Source organism: Toxorhynchites rutilus, chromosome 1, assembly GCF_029784135.1.
Source record: "Toxorhynchites rutilus septentrionalis strain SRP chromosome 1, ASM2978413v1, whole genome shotgun sequence".
NCBI classification, from domain to species: domain Eukaryota; kingdom Metazoa; phylum Arthropoda; class Insecta; order Diptera; family Culicidae; genus Toxorhynchites; species Toxorhynchites rutilus.
In genome coordinates, this window is record NC_073744.1 from 1,863,946 (window position 1) to 1,878,816 (window position 14,871).

Sequence of the window (14,871 nt, forward strand, 5' to 3'; positions counted from 1 at the left end):
CGGGAAATCATCACAACTATCGAATTCTACTTGCTAACCGGGCTGCAAAACAACAAAAGCAAAACTTCAAATTAAATATGACTATTATTAATACATTAATACCAATGGGCTGCAGTCCAGTTAACGCACGCCCTATCAAAGATAAGATCAGTTGAAAAAAGTCCAGTTTAGCGAACGACCACTGTGTGGCAATAGGCCTCTCACCTACTTCAATTTCAAAGCCGAATGCTCCAAATAACTATAATGCGACAATCGAAAACTATCTTCGAAAGCATCTCTTCTCCAATTTCGATAAAAAAGTAAACCTCTCAATGAACAGAAAAATAGGTCTTGAATAGTTCAAACGTTTAATCAAACCGATTCAAGCACGTGATACAGTCATCATAATATGTAGTAATTGGAAACATGATCTGATCGCTGTTCTCATAGCTTTTTGGAGTTGCTATTAGTATTATTCAGCGCAAAAAAAAACATACAAGTTTATTTTATTATTTAAACAAACTCATAATAGTGAAAGCTTACATAATATTAATTGTGTAAACAAACTATGCAAACACATCAAGCCTTCATGTTGGCCACAATCCAACCAACGTAGCTACCAATCCGGACATAAACACCTGGAAAATCGATCACTCCACAAAATTCGATACCATACGAAACCACACCAAACTGAATGAAGCGGGTTTGGTTCCGATATTCTGTCGGCCACATTAGGGGCCCACCAGAGTCACCCTGACAGCTATCGACCAAATTGACACCGCCCGCACAGACTTGTTTCTCACTTATTGTAATTTTTTGCCGCTTCTTCAGGGCGCTATCAACTTTATTTCGACAGTCTTGAAGTTCCACTCGGGGCAATTTGGCCTTCAGAAGGACGTCAGATTTATCTTGGTTCTCGGTCAGACCCCAACCCGCAACCAAGTATTCCGGTAGGAGAACGTCCTTCAGATGAGAGGATATCGGGAGACAAATAGGCTGAATGTGATCTGCAAAAAATTCCAATCAGTTATTTCACTATAACTCAGCATAGCGATTACCTTTGAATATAACTTTACGATCTAGACGAATTAATCCAACGTCATCGCCATCGAACGTTCTGCGATATTGTGGATGAATAATGTATGAATCTATGAGAATATTTTCTACCGGCTCAGCACAATCAAGTTCGGTGACGCCACTCGAATCGGTATAGTTGTTGCAATCGATCTCTTTACTTATGGTGTGTTCTCCAAGTCGTACGTACTCTCTTGAAAATATAGCCATAAAAAAAGTCTTAAGTACATTCACCATTGATGCTACTTACAGCTTCAAAAGTCTCCCGGCAAACAAACAGTGGGCTGCCGTCAAAACGTAACGATCACTGATTAGGGTGCCACCGCAGTTGCCCACTAATTCATCCGTCGAGAAATCCCGATACATTAGTAGAGCCATCCAAGGGAATTCGAACACTTTTGTTGCGTTGCCGTGTGCAAGTTTACCGTGCACAGCGAGACCGCATCTTTCAGGTAACTCGAAAATACGTTCCGGTTGGCAGCAGATTCCCTTTTCCACCGTCGCTCGCTGAAGATTGCATTCTGCGCTTTTCATGTAATTTGCCGTTTTCGTCGAAATGTTCTTAGAAAGTACCGTCAGGGTGAAGATATTAGAACACATTTTGAGGGGAACACACTGGCCTGGTGCTCCACTCGGAGTAACACACGGAATGTTTTCTGAAATCACCCACGATAAACCATAGCTTACAATAGTATAATATTCTCACTCACCTTCACCGTGGACATACGTAGATATGTACATGAAAATAAAAATAAGAACGGAATGGTTAGCCATTATTGTAGGATTCATTGCAATCCGGTTTTCTCGATACTGATTGAGATGGGTGTAACAAGTTGACTGCTTATCTTCGTTCTAAGGCCACTCGGTAGACTCTCTGCTGTATAATTCATTTGCAGCATGCTGGCAGTATATGATTGAATGAGTCAGATTGTTTGACGTAACGATCAGATTGAAGCATTTAAAAAAGTAATTGTTTCAATCCACATAGAATATGAATGAACACAAGATCTGATTAGAACTGCTTATGCGCTGAAGCTCTGAATGGGTTGGGAACTATAGTAAGCACTACTAGACATGTTACTTGTTTGAATTCGAAATGAATAGATTCAAATTATGTTTCAAAGAGTACAACGTTTTTCTCAAAAACGTATTCCAATATCTGATGTATAATGTCCAATTAAAGGGTGTGTCACATCAAATTGCATCACGGAAAAAACGCTGTAGAAATTCGCCCAGTAGACCGATCCTTTTGAAAATTTTAGACAGTAAAATAAAAACTATTGAACAACTTTTGGCATTTTCTTTTCATTCATACTTCGAACCCAAGCCCGTATGCTCGCCCCTTCCTCTTTACTCCGTCCATAAGGTTCTGTACAACGTCAGGTTGTAGTTTTTTTTGAACAGAAATCCATTTTGTCTTGAAGTCCGCCTCCGATTTGACAACTTTTGGGTTCTTCCGGAGGGCCTGCTTCATAATCGCCCAATATTTCTCTATTGGGCGAAGCTCCGGCGCGTTAGGCGGGTTCATTTCCTTTGGCACGAAGGTGACCCCGTTGGCTTCGTACCACTCCAACACGTCCTTTGAATAGTGGCACGAAGCGAGATCCGGCCAGAAGATGGTCGGGCCCTCGTGCTGCTTCAATAGTGGTAGTAAGCGCTTCTGTAGACACTCCTTAATGTAAACCTGCCCGTTTACCGTGCCGGTCATCTCGAAGGGGGCGCTCCGCTTTCCGCAAGAGCAGATCGCTTGCCACACCATGTATTTTTTGGCAAACTTGGATAGTTTCTGCTTGCGAATCTCCTCCGGAACGCTGAATTTGTCCTCTGCGGAGAAGAACAACAGGCCCGGCAGCTGACGAAAGTCCGCTTTGACGTAGGTTTCGTCGTCCATTACCAGGCAATGCGGCTTCGTCAGCATTTCGGTGTACAGCTTCCGGGCTCGCGTCTTCCCCACCATGTTTTGCCTTTCGTCGCGGTTAGGAGCCTTCTGAACCTTGTATGTACGCAGGCCCTCCCGCTGCTTGGTCCGCTTGGTCCGCTGAACTTGACAAATTCAGCTTATTGGCGACATCCCGGACCGAACTTCTCGGATCACGTCTAAACTGCTTAACTACGCGCTTGTGATCTTTTTCACTGACGGAGCATCCATTTTTGCCGTTCTTCACCTTCCGGTCGATGGTTAGGTTCTCGAAGTATCGTTTTAGTACTCTGTTGACCGTGGATTGGACGATTCCCAGCATCTTACCGATGTCCTGATGCGACAACTCCGGATTCTCGAAATGAGTGCGCAGGATTAATTCACGACGCTCTTTTTCGTTCAACGACATTTTTCCAAATTTACGAAAAATTGACAGTGAAGCATGGCCAACGTGATCTATACACTCTTATCTGATTATAAGCGAAAGCTGAAGATATAATTCCTAAAAATTAAATTTCTACAACGTTTTTTCCGTGATGCAATTTGATGTGACACACCCTTTACTTCATATTCTGAACAAATCATTAGGTTTTTTAAATTTTTTGAGGAAAAAAATTGTTTACTTCATTCTATGCCAAGAATGGAAGAGTATCCACGTGGTATGTAAATAGTCCCTCACGAACAATTGTCTTCAAATGATTTCAGATTCGTTTCTATTGTTGCTCCAGAACTGGACTGTCCTCTTAGCCCAATTAGTGAATGATTGCTGTATTTGTCTGAAAAAAGCGGAATTTTTAATAATTTCTTCTGTTCGGAATTTGAATCATGCGTCAAAACTCAATTCATATTACGAACACTACTTGAAAATTAATTTAAATGAAGATTCCTCAATTGAAGATCATCTTTTTTTTTATCCAAAATATATATTTTTATTAAGGCTCATATGGCGTCAACCTGACGGGGCCGGGAGTTCAATATTTCGACAATGTTTGCCTTTTAACTATGTTAGTAACGGGTGTTAAATAAAAAATGAGAATTTTTTCAATCACATATAAAAAAAAAATTTTTCATCGATTTCAGTATTTTTTATTAATAACATAATGTATTTTCTTCAAAAAAATTTCAGTGAATGTTTGAGTAAGGACCGTGGTCTGCTGTTCGACGCAACTTTGTCGCGATGCTCTCACAAGAACGTTGTACGGCACTTACGTCCATTTTCCGGATATAATTCCGGATTCTTGTAGTCAGTTGCTTCGTGTCCTTGGCCCTCCAATTGTTTTTATACACTAGGGCACTGAGTGAGCCAAAGAAATCCTCAATTGGGCGGCACTGGGTCAAGTTTGTTGGGTTACGATCTTTCGGAACGAACGGTTTCTTTTTCTCCTCAAGATACGCCAGCGTCTTCTTGGCGTAATGGAAAGACGCCTTGTCCGGCCAGAAGACGTACTTCCTATCCGCGTGATGCTCGTTCAGGAACGGCAGCAGGATTTTATCGAGGCACTCTTCTCGATAGATTTGTTGGTTGATTGCCAGACCGCTCGGCTTAAACCAATGCGTTTTGGACAGCGGAAAAAGCTTTCGTCGTCCAGAACGAAAGACGTCCCGCGGTATTTTTTGGTCATCCACCGACACTGTGATTTAACCTCCTCAATCTGCTCCTCCGTGTACTCCGGCGACCTCGTCTTCTTCCTGCAGACGATTCCTTTCATCTTGAGGGTCCGATGGATCAATACGTGGGAGCAGCCATATTTCCGACCGGCGTCACGTAGGCTGGTTGCGTCCTTGTTGTCAAACAGCTTCTTTAACGAAGTCTTCCTCTGCTTCGTCATTATCGTCACCGGACGACCACTTCTGACCTTCCGCTATACGTTCAGGGAACCCAGGATACGATATACCGGTGACCGGAATAAATCGCCACAGTAAACAACTGCAACAGAAACAACCGCTTAGAAAAAGTGTAGTAGGCTAGAAATATTTGGCGCGGGAAAAACATCATGTGCCTCACATTTCTATTATAAATTTATTCTCTTGTTCTCGTTTTTCGAAATTTATTCTGAGGACAATGTAATGGGGACGAAGTCCCCATTTGGCGAGGATAAGGAATCGAGGCGGCCCATGCCGCCAAGATGACGCAATCCGAGTCCACCGCCGACCCGCCGTCGGAAGCGGCGGTGTCTCGCACGCAAACCTGGGATCCACTGATTGCCCGGTTAGTTTGAAACATAGGATACGATCCTTTAGCAATGTCCGACCGAGCTCTAGCGAGCGTCGGACGGTATACGTCTGCCCGGGGCGTTACGTTTGCCTGGGGCGATACGTTTGCCCGGTTAATTCTTGTTTTGAAATACAATACCGCGCCACAATATTTATAGCCTACTACACATTTTATAAGCGGTGGTTTCTGTTGCAGTCGTTTTCTGTGGCGATTTATTCCGGGAACCGATATACCGTACTGACAGGTATATTTTTTTCCTTAAAATGTGCCACCGTGAACTTTTTTCCTTGCTGGAAATGTGTTTCGTAGAACCGAACAATGCGTTCATGGAGCTCGTGCTGTTTCGACGCCATCTTTGCTTTGACTAAATTCAAACTAGCAAAACCAAACACGCCTACTGTGTCTAGGGAGCCCAAAGAGCAATTTTCTTGGAGAAAGAAAATTTTACGCTCTTTATTTGAGTTACAGAAAGGTATTGAAAAACTTCTCATTTTTTATTTAACACCCGTTAATATGTAACCGATTACTCGCGGTTGGCTCGAGGTTAGTACTACAAGTGTTTTCGTAATTGTGATGTTGCTGTCTCCAATGCTCTGTACCTGTGCCCGACACGGGATACTTCCTATTGGGATGCAGCTGACCATTAATCAGCAACGCCCCCCTAGTCTGTACCCCATATCTAGCGTGGTGCGTCTTCTCGACTCGAGGAATCCAGGATAGAATGGTCACTAGCCGGCGCAAACATCAGCTCGTGTAGAGTTGTCGTGAGCGGTACAACCTTTGGGTCTTGTTGAATGATCAGTGGACTGCACAACCTTTGGCCCGTGTATCTGTAAAGAGTGTGTGTATGTATTGCCGCGACTAAGTAAAAGTTTATAGATAGGATAGGAGGGATATGAAACAGGGACAAAACGAAGGAAACATCATTAAACGTTGACATCGGCGTTTCTGAGGAACAGGTATAGATGAAGCAGAAGATCAGGATCACGGCTACCTAAGATATCGGTAGCCGGGGACGGGGATATCCGATTGTCTGCCTTTTGCTCTCAGTGCTCTAGAGAGCTGAGAGCGAGCAGCATGGAATCGGATACACGACCAGACAATATGCTCGATGTCGTGGTAGCCATCGCCACAATCACATAGAGAGATGCGCGTTTAGGTTGTAGTGATTGGACATAAGCCGAGATATCACGCGAATGAAATCACGACCGACATTCAATCCCTTAAACCAAGCTTTCGTCGAAACCTTAGCGATAATCGTGTGTAACCAGCGACCGAACTCATCTTCACTCCACATGCGCTGCCAACTAACGAGTGTGTCCTGACGAGGAATGTGAAAAAAAATCGTTATAAGCAATTTGCCTTTCAAAAAGTTTGCCTTCTGAAGCGCCCACCTTAGCTAGCGAGTCCGCTTTCTCATTCCCCGGAATCGAGCAATGAGAGGGAACCCATGCTAAGGTAATCTTGAATAATTTTTCGACCAAAACACTCAATAGATGTCTTATTCTTGTTAGGAAATAAGATGAGCGTTTACCAACTTTCATTGAGCGGATTGCCTCTATTGAGCTGAGACTGTCTGAAAAAATAAAATAATGGTCGATGGGCAGTGTTTCAATGATCCCTAGAGCATAGTATATCGCACCCATTTCGGCGACATACACGGAACAAGGATCTTTGAGTTTGAAAGAGGCACTGGAATTTTCATTGAAGATGCCGAAGCCAGTAGACCCGTTTATGCATGAACCGTCAGTAAAGAACATTTTATCAGATCTAACTTTCCCATATTCTGCCGAAAATATTGGCGGAATATAATCGGAGCGTAGATGATCTGGGATTCCATGGATCTTTTGTCGCATGGACATATCAAAATTGACAGAGGAATTGCAAAAGTATGGGAAGCAAACTTGGTTGGAGATGCCCGGTGAAGGGTGCACTTCGTGGGTAAGGAAATCATGGTACAAAGACATAAAACTTGACTGAGGAGTCAGTTGGAGTAGATTTTCGAAGTTATCAATCACCAATGGATTCATGATCTTGCAACGGATGAGAAATCTGTAGGATAATTCTGTGAACCGAAGAGTAAGCGGGGGTACTCCTGCCAAGACTTCGAGACTCATCGTATGTGTCGAATGCAAACACCCCATTGCTATACGCAAGCAACAATATTGTATTCTCTCCAGCTTGAGAATATGAATCCTGGCAGCTGATCGGAAGCAAACACTGCCATATTCTAACACTGATAATATCGTTGTTTTGTACAACTGAACGAGGTCTCCTGGATGGGCGCCCCACCATGTTCCGGTTATTGTTTGGATAAAATTGATTCTTTGCTGGCATTTCTGTTTCAAATGCGCAATGTGTATTCCCCAGGTACATTTAGAGCAAAATATACTCCAAGGTATTTGAAAAACATCGAGTGCCTGATCGCTTTGCCGGATAGGTGAAGCTGGAATTTGGTGAAGTTGTCTCAACGTGCAATCTCTAGTTAGACAATCATCTATATCATTGACGTAAAAACTGTACAAGAGGGGGCTTAGGCAGGAGCCTTGTGGCAGGCCCATAAAACTGTAACGAGAAGATTTCAAGCTGCCATGAATGAAAAACATGTGCTTTTCTGAGAGTCTGGATCTGAATTTCGTAGCAGATCTCTGTTGAAGAAGAATTGGATCTGAAGATCATCTGTTCAACATGAAAACAGAAACCAAATAATGAAAACAACTACAAAAACTGAAAAGAACGATGCTTGTCTTTCATGGAATCTGTTATCACAAACATTTTATTACTAGTTTTGACTGTCACATTTTCGCAAGTTCTCATTATTATGAACTCTATGCTGTATCGATGCTTCTAATAATGTTAAACGGGAGAGTATACCCCAAAGAATGTAGGGATATTAATTTTTCAATCATTTATAACATCAAAGTTCAGTACATTTACTTATTGAATGAAGTGTTCGGAATTTGAGTTTGTTCGGAATGTGACTCAAAGCAGTCTATCTGGGAATAGTTCAGTCGAAAACACTGCAATAATTTGACCAATATTGAGTTATTTTTATTCCAAGGATAAAACTACAAAATTTATGACTTCAATTCGGTGAAACGGTGTTCCATATTCTCCGCTTAGTCTTTGCATCCTGCTTGTCTCTCGATGTTATCGGATTCAAGTGCGCCGCAGCAACAATATCCCTGAAAGCGGACGAAACGAAATAATTGGTATCGACTTTAGCCAAAAACAATAATTACTTGAACTCGTCGTAATCCCTGGACGTGTTAACCGCGCGTAGCTTAGCTTCATTTCGCAAACGATACAATTCGGCTTCCTGAATTTTCTGCAGACATTCTGCTTCCACTTTTTTGATATCTGCCGTCGTGAACATTCTCAGTTTTTCACCCACTTGTTTGCAATAACCAATATCGATTTGGGTGGTTGCCACTGGCAACGCACTACGACCTTCTTGATGTTATAGAACAGTGATTTTCGACCGGTGGGAATTCCCCCCTAGTGGGGAACTTGGTCATTAAAAGGAGGGAATTGTGCAAGAAAATATTGCACATTTACTTCGCTTTGGAGATGACAATGATTAGCAAGAATTATCCCAAAAACTTTATTGGATACGCGAAAATTTGCGATCCTCAGGAAACATTTCCAAATCTGAAATGTAATATTCAATTGAACAACTTCGCAATGTTTGAAAGACTTTCGTCAGTAAATGATGATGGAACGGACGACGAAACACGATTGTTGTTGTCTTTTGCGTGGAATTTGTGTGAATCTGGATTTCCTACAATGCTGCTGATGGGAACAAAACACCGTAACAGAGTGGATATCGAAGACATGAGGTGTGCTTTTCGACAACGACAACGAATTACGATTTTGGCCGAAATAGTTCAAGCGCAGATGCCATACTGACTTTGCCAAACTTTATATACCTTTTTTGTAATCAAATAAAATCAAATTTGTGGCGAATATAATTTGAGAAGCTTTTGTATTCTTAAATTACTTTACTGATATGCTACTGATTTTCCTTCAAAATACTGATAGGGGTGAAGCACTGGGATTAATTTTCGTAAAGGGGGAAATTGAGCTAAAAAGTTTGAAAACCACTGTCATACAAGGTAGGTGATGTGAGAAAAAAAAACTTTTTTTCAAATATGCTTATTTATTATTGAATTATACGCAATTCACTATCCATTATTACTTTTAGCAATACAGATTTCTCTTAATTTTTTTTTCTAAACACTTTTTCTCATACGACTTATGGTTTCTTCCACTATTACATTCATAGATAATGTAGTCCTTATTGTAACTCCTTAATTGTTTCGAGTGTTTCATGCCGAAAAATGAAAACCTGATCAATCAATTTTTATATTTTGTTGGCTCTTTATGAAGTGAGTAGATTTTATGTATCACTGCAAGGAGCGGTCAGACTGTTTAAAAAGAGCAAAATATAATATATATGAAGCTCCGGTATGCCTATCGTGATCACAATCTACTTGTTCTTGTATATAAATAGGAAGAATGATTTGAGAGGAGAGAAATAAACCATACGATCGATGTACGATAATACATTGCTATTGATATCTTACGATCTGCTGTTTCCTACATCCAGCATGCTGTTACTCATATTATCCGATGTTTGATTCATCTCTGTCCGCAGCGCATCGTCAGTTTGTTCCGGCATAATTTCCTGTAATAATTCACGCTCGATGGCCAAACTGATGTCATGCGATGCACCTGTTGATGCCGTTGCTACTTCCATCATTGATGGAGTCATAGTTGACTGCTTTAACTGATCGGAGATCTCTTCAAGTTTGTTGTTCAACAAACTGTCCAGCTCATCCTCTATCCGATCCGCCATCACACCAGTGGCGACGTCCGAGTCTGAAGCGTGTGCAGCGCTCGGCATGGCATTATTAGTGGCAGTAGTTGACGAATTGTCGGGCAATGCATGCAAAGAGGGACAGGGAATATCTGGCGTTTTCAGTCCCTCTGTCAGCAAATTCTGTAGTTCTTCCAAATCCGTCTCGGATGGTGCTTTGTGGCCGGAAAGAACTGATTGCTCCGGCACTGGATGATCGTTAATACTGTGAACAGTACCGGCCTCTGTCGATTGTGTGGGACAACTTACTACTTCATTTATAACCAGCGATTCCGTCGCCGCATCGATTTCTCTCGATTCTGCGTGGGTGATTTGCGCTTCTTCGCTTGCATTTGTTAATGCTTTGGAGTCTATTTGTGTTTCGAGTATTTCACCAGTATTAGTAGCACTTACCTCATTGATAGCCAACGATTCCGTCCTTGCGTCAATTTCTCTCGATTCTGCATGGGTGGACGCAATTGTTTGCGCATTTACGCTTGCGTTTGTTGATGCTTTTAAATCTATTTGTGTTTCAAGTGTTTCTCCAAAATCCGTACCACTTTCAACATCTTTTTCACTACCATCCTTCTGAGATTCTTGTTCTGAACAAGAAATAGAACCATCCACGCTTCGGTCGTCATCCTTCAATTGTTTATTCAAGTTTGTCTGCGAATCCTGATCATAGGCTTCCATTGGAGTATCTGAAATCGATGATGTCGAATTCTCCGGTTCCTCATTGAGTCTTTCGTTCTCCGGTGACACTCGTTCCGGTGATTTTCGTTCGACTTCTTGTTGTTCCGGCAAGTCTGTCTTTTCTATCACTCCAGAATCATCCGTACAAATTTGAAACTGTTCCTGATGCTCTCCCTTGATTAGTGTAGGCAATTCTAATTTTTCACCAACGGCCAGAGCCTCCGGAGGGTTCTCATCGAATGCTTCAACTTTGATAGGCATTGGTAGCACATGAATTTCATCGATAGACTGACTCTGTTCGTTCTCTTCTGGCTCGAGCGCCTCATCCACTGGTTCCATTTTAATTGGCATAGGTAAATCTTTACAAAACTCTTTCTTTCTCTTCTCTTCGTCAACCGATGATTCCTGGGTGATAACAGTTTCTTTCTGTTTTATCTCTGCCCCCGATTGTTGTGGTACTGGGGAAGTTCTTTCAGAAGATGATCCCGATGCCGGAGCGTTACCTACAACATTCGTAATCACTGGAAGAGGAGAGGGCGCTTGCAGAACAGGATTGCTTGCTTCAGTGTTGCAACTGTTTTTCGCTGCGGCTTCCGCTGCCATGCGTTGCTTCAGCAATGCAAACGGATTGATTTTGACTTTGGATTTTTTCTTCTTCTCAGCAGCCTTTGGCTTCTCTCTTGGCTCACCGGACTGGGAGAAGAGTTCAACAGGTTCAACGAGGTCTTCCTTTTCCTGTTTGATTCGAACACCATCAAAAGCAACGACAGATGATGATTGTTCTTCCAATGAGGTACGAGATTTTTTTCGGGGTGGAATCGATAATGAATCTTCTTCCGTTTCTCGACTGGTTTTCTTTTGCGACTGCGTTGATTCGTCGTCAGAATCGACCCGTTCTCGTTTGATTTGAATGCCACCGGGGAGTTCGAAATCATTTGACCTGTCCTCTCGATCATAGCTAGGGTCAAACTTTTCTTGCTTAATTTTAACCGCCAAAATGTTAGGCTTCTTGTAGACTTTTGTTTTATTCTTACTTGAGTTTCTGTCGGTGTAATCTTCATCATCGTCATCATCGTCATTCAAAACAATGGTGTGAATTTTATTTGATTTATCCGGTGATGCGTTGAGTAAGCCTTTCTCCTTTTTGATTTTGAGAATCAGTGCAGGTTTGGGAGAACTCTGCATAGCACTTCTACCCGGACTGAGGGACGATAAGGGCGAGAAGACGGATGTGGGGGATTCGGGTTGTATTCGCTTGGCTAGTTCCAATTCACATTCCTCCTCTAATCCGGGTTCTTTCTTTATGGTGACAGCTAACTGTCCATCAAACAACCCCTCACCGATATTCGATGGCCTTGGTGGAGAAGGCAACTGTTCAGGTTTTGAATTTGAATCACCTTCCTTTTCAACAGAAACTTGGCTTGCAGTTTCTTCTTTTTCAGGAGCCGGTGGTTCCTCCTCCATTCCACACTCCTCCTTGATAGGAACTGGGAATGGAATATCTTCTTCTTCGTCTTCCTCTTCGTCTTCGTCAGCTGGAGAATTTGTGTTTTCGTCTGCTATTCGAGCTTCCTCTTTCTGTACAGAAGAGTCTTCCATTGGTTGCTCTTGGTTCTCTTCATCAATGTCATTGTCTTCCTCCTGGAATCCAGGATCATTATCGACGTTGCCGTCAAAATCATCACGACCGTCCACGTTCTCAATCGTATCATCAACAGACTCACTATCCATTGGCTCCTGGAGCTTCGATGGTTCCGTGTCGATTTCTGTGCATTCTTCTTTGAAAGTCGTCTTCGATAATACCACCATCGGAAGCTTGTCCGAGCAGAACGCCAGCTGCTGATCTAAGCTCATTTCGCCCACTTCTTGAGCCAGTGCTTCTGCCTGTTTCTCGTCTTCAGTTCTCTCATCCGTGGGCGAAGGAGCCTCTTTTTGAACCACTTCTGCTGGACCTTCTTCCATTCGCTCTCGTTCTTTGATTTTTTGATCCTTCTTTTTCTTCTTCTTTTTTGCTTTCGCCTCTGAAATGCTTGCAATCGCTTGCGAAACTGAGCTAAGCAAATTGTTGATGGTAGCAATATCGGTATCGCCATCCAGCTTGGCTCCACTATCTAGAAGCGACGCAATCTTCTCAGTTGCCAACGAGGGAGAGGATGGTTTGTTGGAGTTCTCCTCAATAACTGCATCCTTACGGCTGCTTTTCTTTTTGCTTACAGTCGGAGCAGATGACGATTCGGGCGCCAGCTCAAGTGGAGGCGGAAAAGGAATTTCTCGTTCTTCTTTCGGTAGTTCCGGTTCCTGTGGCACGGTACGACGTGTTCTACGCTCGGGATTGGCTGGTGATGCCCCAACCGGGGTAGTTCCAGATTTCTCGCTCGGATCAACTGGTTCCTCTTTGAGAACAATTACTGGATCCACCGGTGGAAGTGTTCCCGTGCAAAACATCATATAGTGCCGGGAGAGAATTTGTTTTTTGACGAAATACTTGCCACATTTTGGGCACTTGGATTTTGGCTTCAAGAAACAACTGTGCCACTCGTACAGATTCTGAGTTTTAAACTTTTTGTTACACAGACGACACTGAACATCGGGCAATGTCGCTGGAGGTCGTCCTCTTGAGACACGTCCACAAGCATTCATCGACATGTGCTTGATTAACGCCAGATTTTTGTCATATTTTCGCTTACATTTAAAGCAGGTGTAAAGAGTACGGGTCAACTGATGCCACAAATTGTGATCCTTCGATTCGAGAATGGTTTCAAAGGTTTCCCGGCAGGACGCACAACCAAACTTACGAATAGCTGGTACATGCCTCGTTCTCAAATGACTGTCCAGTTCTGTCTGAGTCTTAAATTCATCTGAACAATACGAACAAGGATGTTCGAATTTGATTTTTTTCGGTGGAGGAACAGTTAGTTCTGGCTTCGAAGAAGACTTGTCGAGTTCTTTTATTGGCGAAGGCTCTTTACGTTTGGATCTGGTGTGCTTTTGTTCAACAACAATCTCAAGAGGCTTCTCTTCCTTTTTCTTCCTATCTTCTTCCTTCTCTTTTTGTGCCTGTAATTGCTTCAGGCGCTCTTTCTTTGTGAGTGCTTTCACAGGAGTCGACGGAATTGGTTCATCTTTAACTATATCTGCCGCTGCCTTGATTCTTGTTGTCGGTGCCGGCGACGGAGACGGAGTTTGAGGAGCGCGTTTCTTTCTTCCCTTTTTGCCCGCACTTGGACTCACAGTGCTACTCGTACTAGAGCTGGCAGCTTCAACCACTTTTTTAACATCCTCCTTGATGTCCTTTACTTCCTGTTTCGGAAGACCCCCAAATGTAAGCTAAAAATAAACACGATTCAGGTGAATAAGTTGTATGGGTGACATAAACAATAGACCAATTTACCAGCTTTCGCGTTGGATCCACCAACGGTAAATTTAAAATGGTTCTTGTTTGCAAATTAGTCGCAGCACACATCAATCGATACTCGAAAAAGTCACTGATTTTATCCACACACAGTGAGCAAATATTCTGTGGCATTTTATCATCTTTGCTAACCTGTGTTTCGTGTATCCGTCCGTAAAAGCGGTTTCAACAGAAGGTAAACATTTCCACCAAAAACAACAAAAACAAAAGCATTAACATTTTTTTTTGTTGCATTTATCTCGGCTATCAATTCTTGCAATACCTGTATACCAACACACTCCTCGATTTTTTTCGCTAGCGTCGCTTCGTCGTCTTCGCCGACAATGATGGTTTCATTCTCGTCGATGATGGGAAACTTGACCGGATTATCCACCCCACACAAACGGCAGATTTTGTAGATTTGCTTGTGCAGAATATTAATCGCGAAGCGCTCCATCATGTCCGGCGCTAATCACTACTGGTGAGAGCTATCACTTGCGTTGTTTTGTGTGCTAAAATCGATTTTTTCTTCTGGTGTCTCAGAAAACAACTACTTCTGATCCGCTTCCATGTTTTTTGACATTTTTTCCTTCTTATAAGAAAAGCTGCTCGGTTCACGCTTGTTGACAGTCCAGTTGTGGGGGTGTGTGTGCGAACACAGTAAACCAAACATAATGAAGGGAGGGAGACTTTTGTTTAGAAGATAGTGTGCTGTTTAGGAGTTGGAATCGAGATGGAATATC

General features: G+C 42.6%; 3 protein-coding genes across 3 annotated transcripts; all 3 read right to left on the reverse strand.

Moving 5' to 3' along the window:
* Positions 1-406: 406 nt before the first annotated feature.
* Positions 407-1,941, reverse strand: LOC129778664 (serine protease grass-like). The gene is made up of 4 exons (XM_055785717.1): positions 1,764-1,941; positions 1,304-1,709; positions 1,038-1,246; positions 407-986 (listed from the first exon to the last, which is right to left on the reverse strand). The coding sequence occupies exons 1-4, from the start codon at positions 1,840-1,842 to the stop codon at positions 559-561; spliced, it is 1,122 nt and encodes a 373-aa protein (XP_055641692.1). The 5' UTR covers positions 1,843-1,941; the 3' UTR covers positions 407-558.
* A 6,271-nt stretch (positions 1,942-8,212) lies between these two features.
* LOC129763459 (coiled-coil domain-containing protein 103) lies at positions 8,213-8,581 on the reverse strand. The gene is made up of 2 exons (XM_055762534.1): positions 8,429-8,581; positions 8,213-8,371 (listed from the first exon to the last, which is right to left on the reverse strand). The coding sequence occupies exons 1-2, from the start codon at positions 8,560-8,562 to the stop codon at positions 8,272-8,274; spliced, it is 234 nt and encodes a 77-aa protein (XP_055618509.1). The 5' UTR covers positions 8,563-8,581; the 3' UTR covers positions 8,213-8,271.
* Positions 8,582-9,343: 762 nt separating this feature from the next.
* Positions 9,344-14,763, reverse strand: LOC129762289 (titin). The gene is made up of 3 exons (XM_055760427.1): positions 14,412-14,763; positions 14,129-14,281; positions 9,344-14,064 (listed from the first exon to the last, which is right to left on the reverse strand). Exons 1-3 carry the CDS (start codon positions 14,586-14,588, stop codon positions 9,769-9,771), a joined length of 4,626 nt encoding a protein of 1,541 aa, XP_055616402.1. The 5' UTR covers positions 14,589-14,763; the 3' UTR covers positions 9,344-9,768.
* Positions 14,764-14,871: the final 108 nt, after the last annotated feature.

Coding starts and splice junctions, on each gene's coding strand:
- LOC129778664 (XM_055785717.1), bottom strand. CDS start 1,842: ATGAATCCTACAATAATGGCTAACCATTCCGTTCTTATTTTTATTTTC. Junction 1,710..1,763: donor TACGTATGTCCACGGTGAAG/GTGAGTGAGAAT, acceptor GGGTGATTTCAG/AAAACATTCCGTGTGTTACT. Junction 1,247..1,303: donor GCCGGGAGACTTTTGAAGCT/GTAAGTAGCATC, acceptor TATATTTTCAAG/AGAGTACGTACGACTTGGAG.
- LOC129763459 (XM_055762534.1), bottom strand. CDS start 8,562: ATGTTCACGACGGCAGATATCAAAAAAGTGGAAGCAGAATGTCTGCAG. Junction 8,372..8,428: donor AGGGATTACGACGAGTTCAA/GTAATTATTGTT, acceptor GTCCGCTTTCAG/GGATATTGTTGCTGCGGCGC.
- LOC129762289 (XM_055760427.1), bottom strand. CDS start 14,588: ATGATGGAGCGCTTCGCGATTAATATTCTGCACAAGCAAATCTACAAA. Junction 14,282..14,411: donor AGGAGTGTGTTGGTATACAG/GTATTGCAAGAA, acceptor CACGAAACACAG/GTTAGCAAAGATGATAAAAT. Junction 14,065..14,128: donor TGGATCCAACGCGAAAGCTG/GTAAATTGGTCT, acceptor GTTTATTTTTAG/CTTACATTTGGGGGTCTTCC.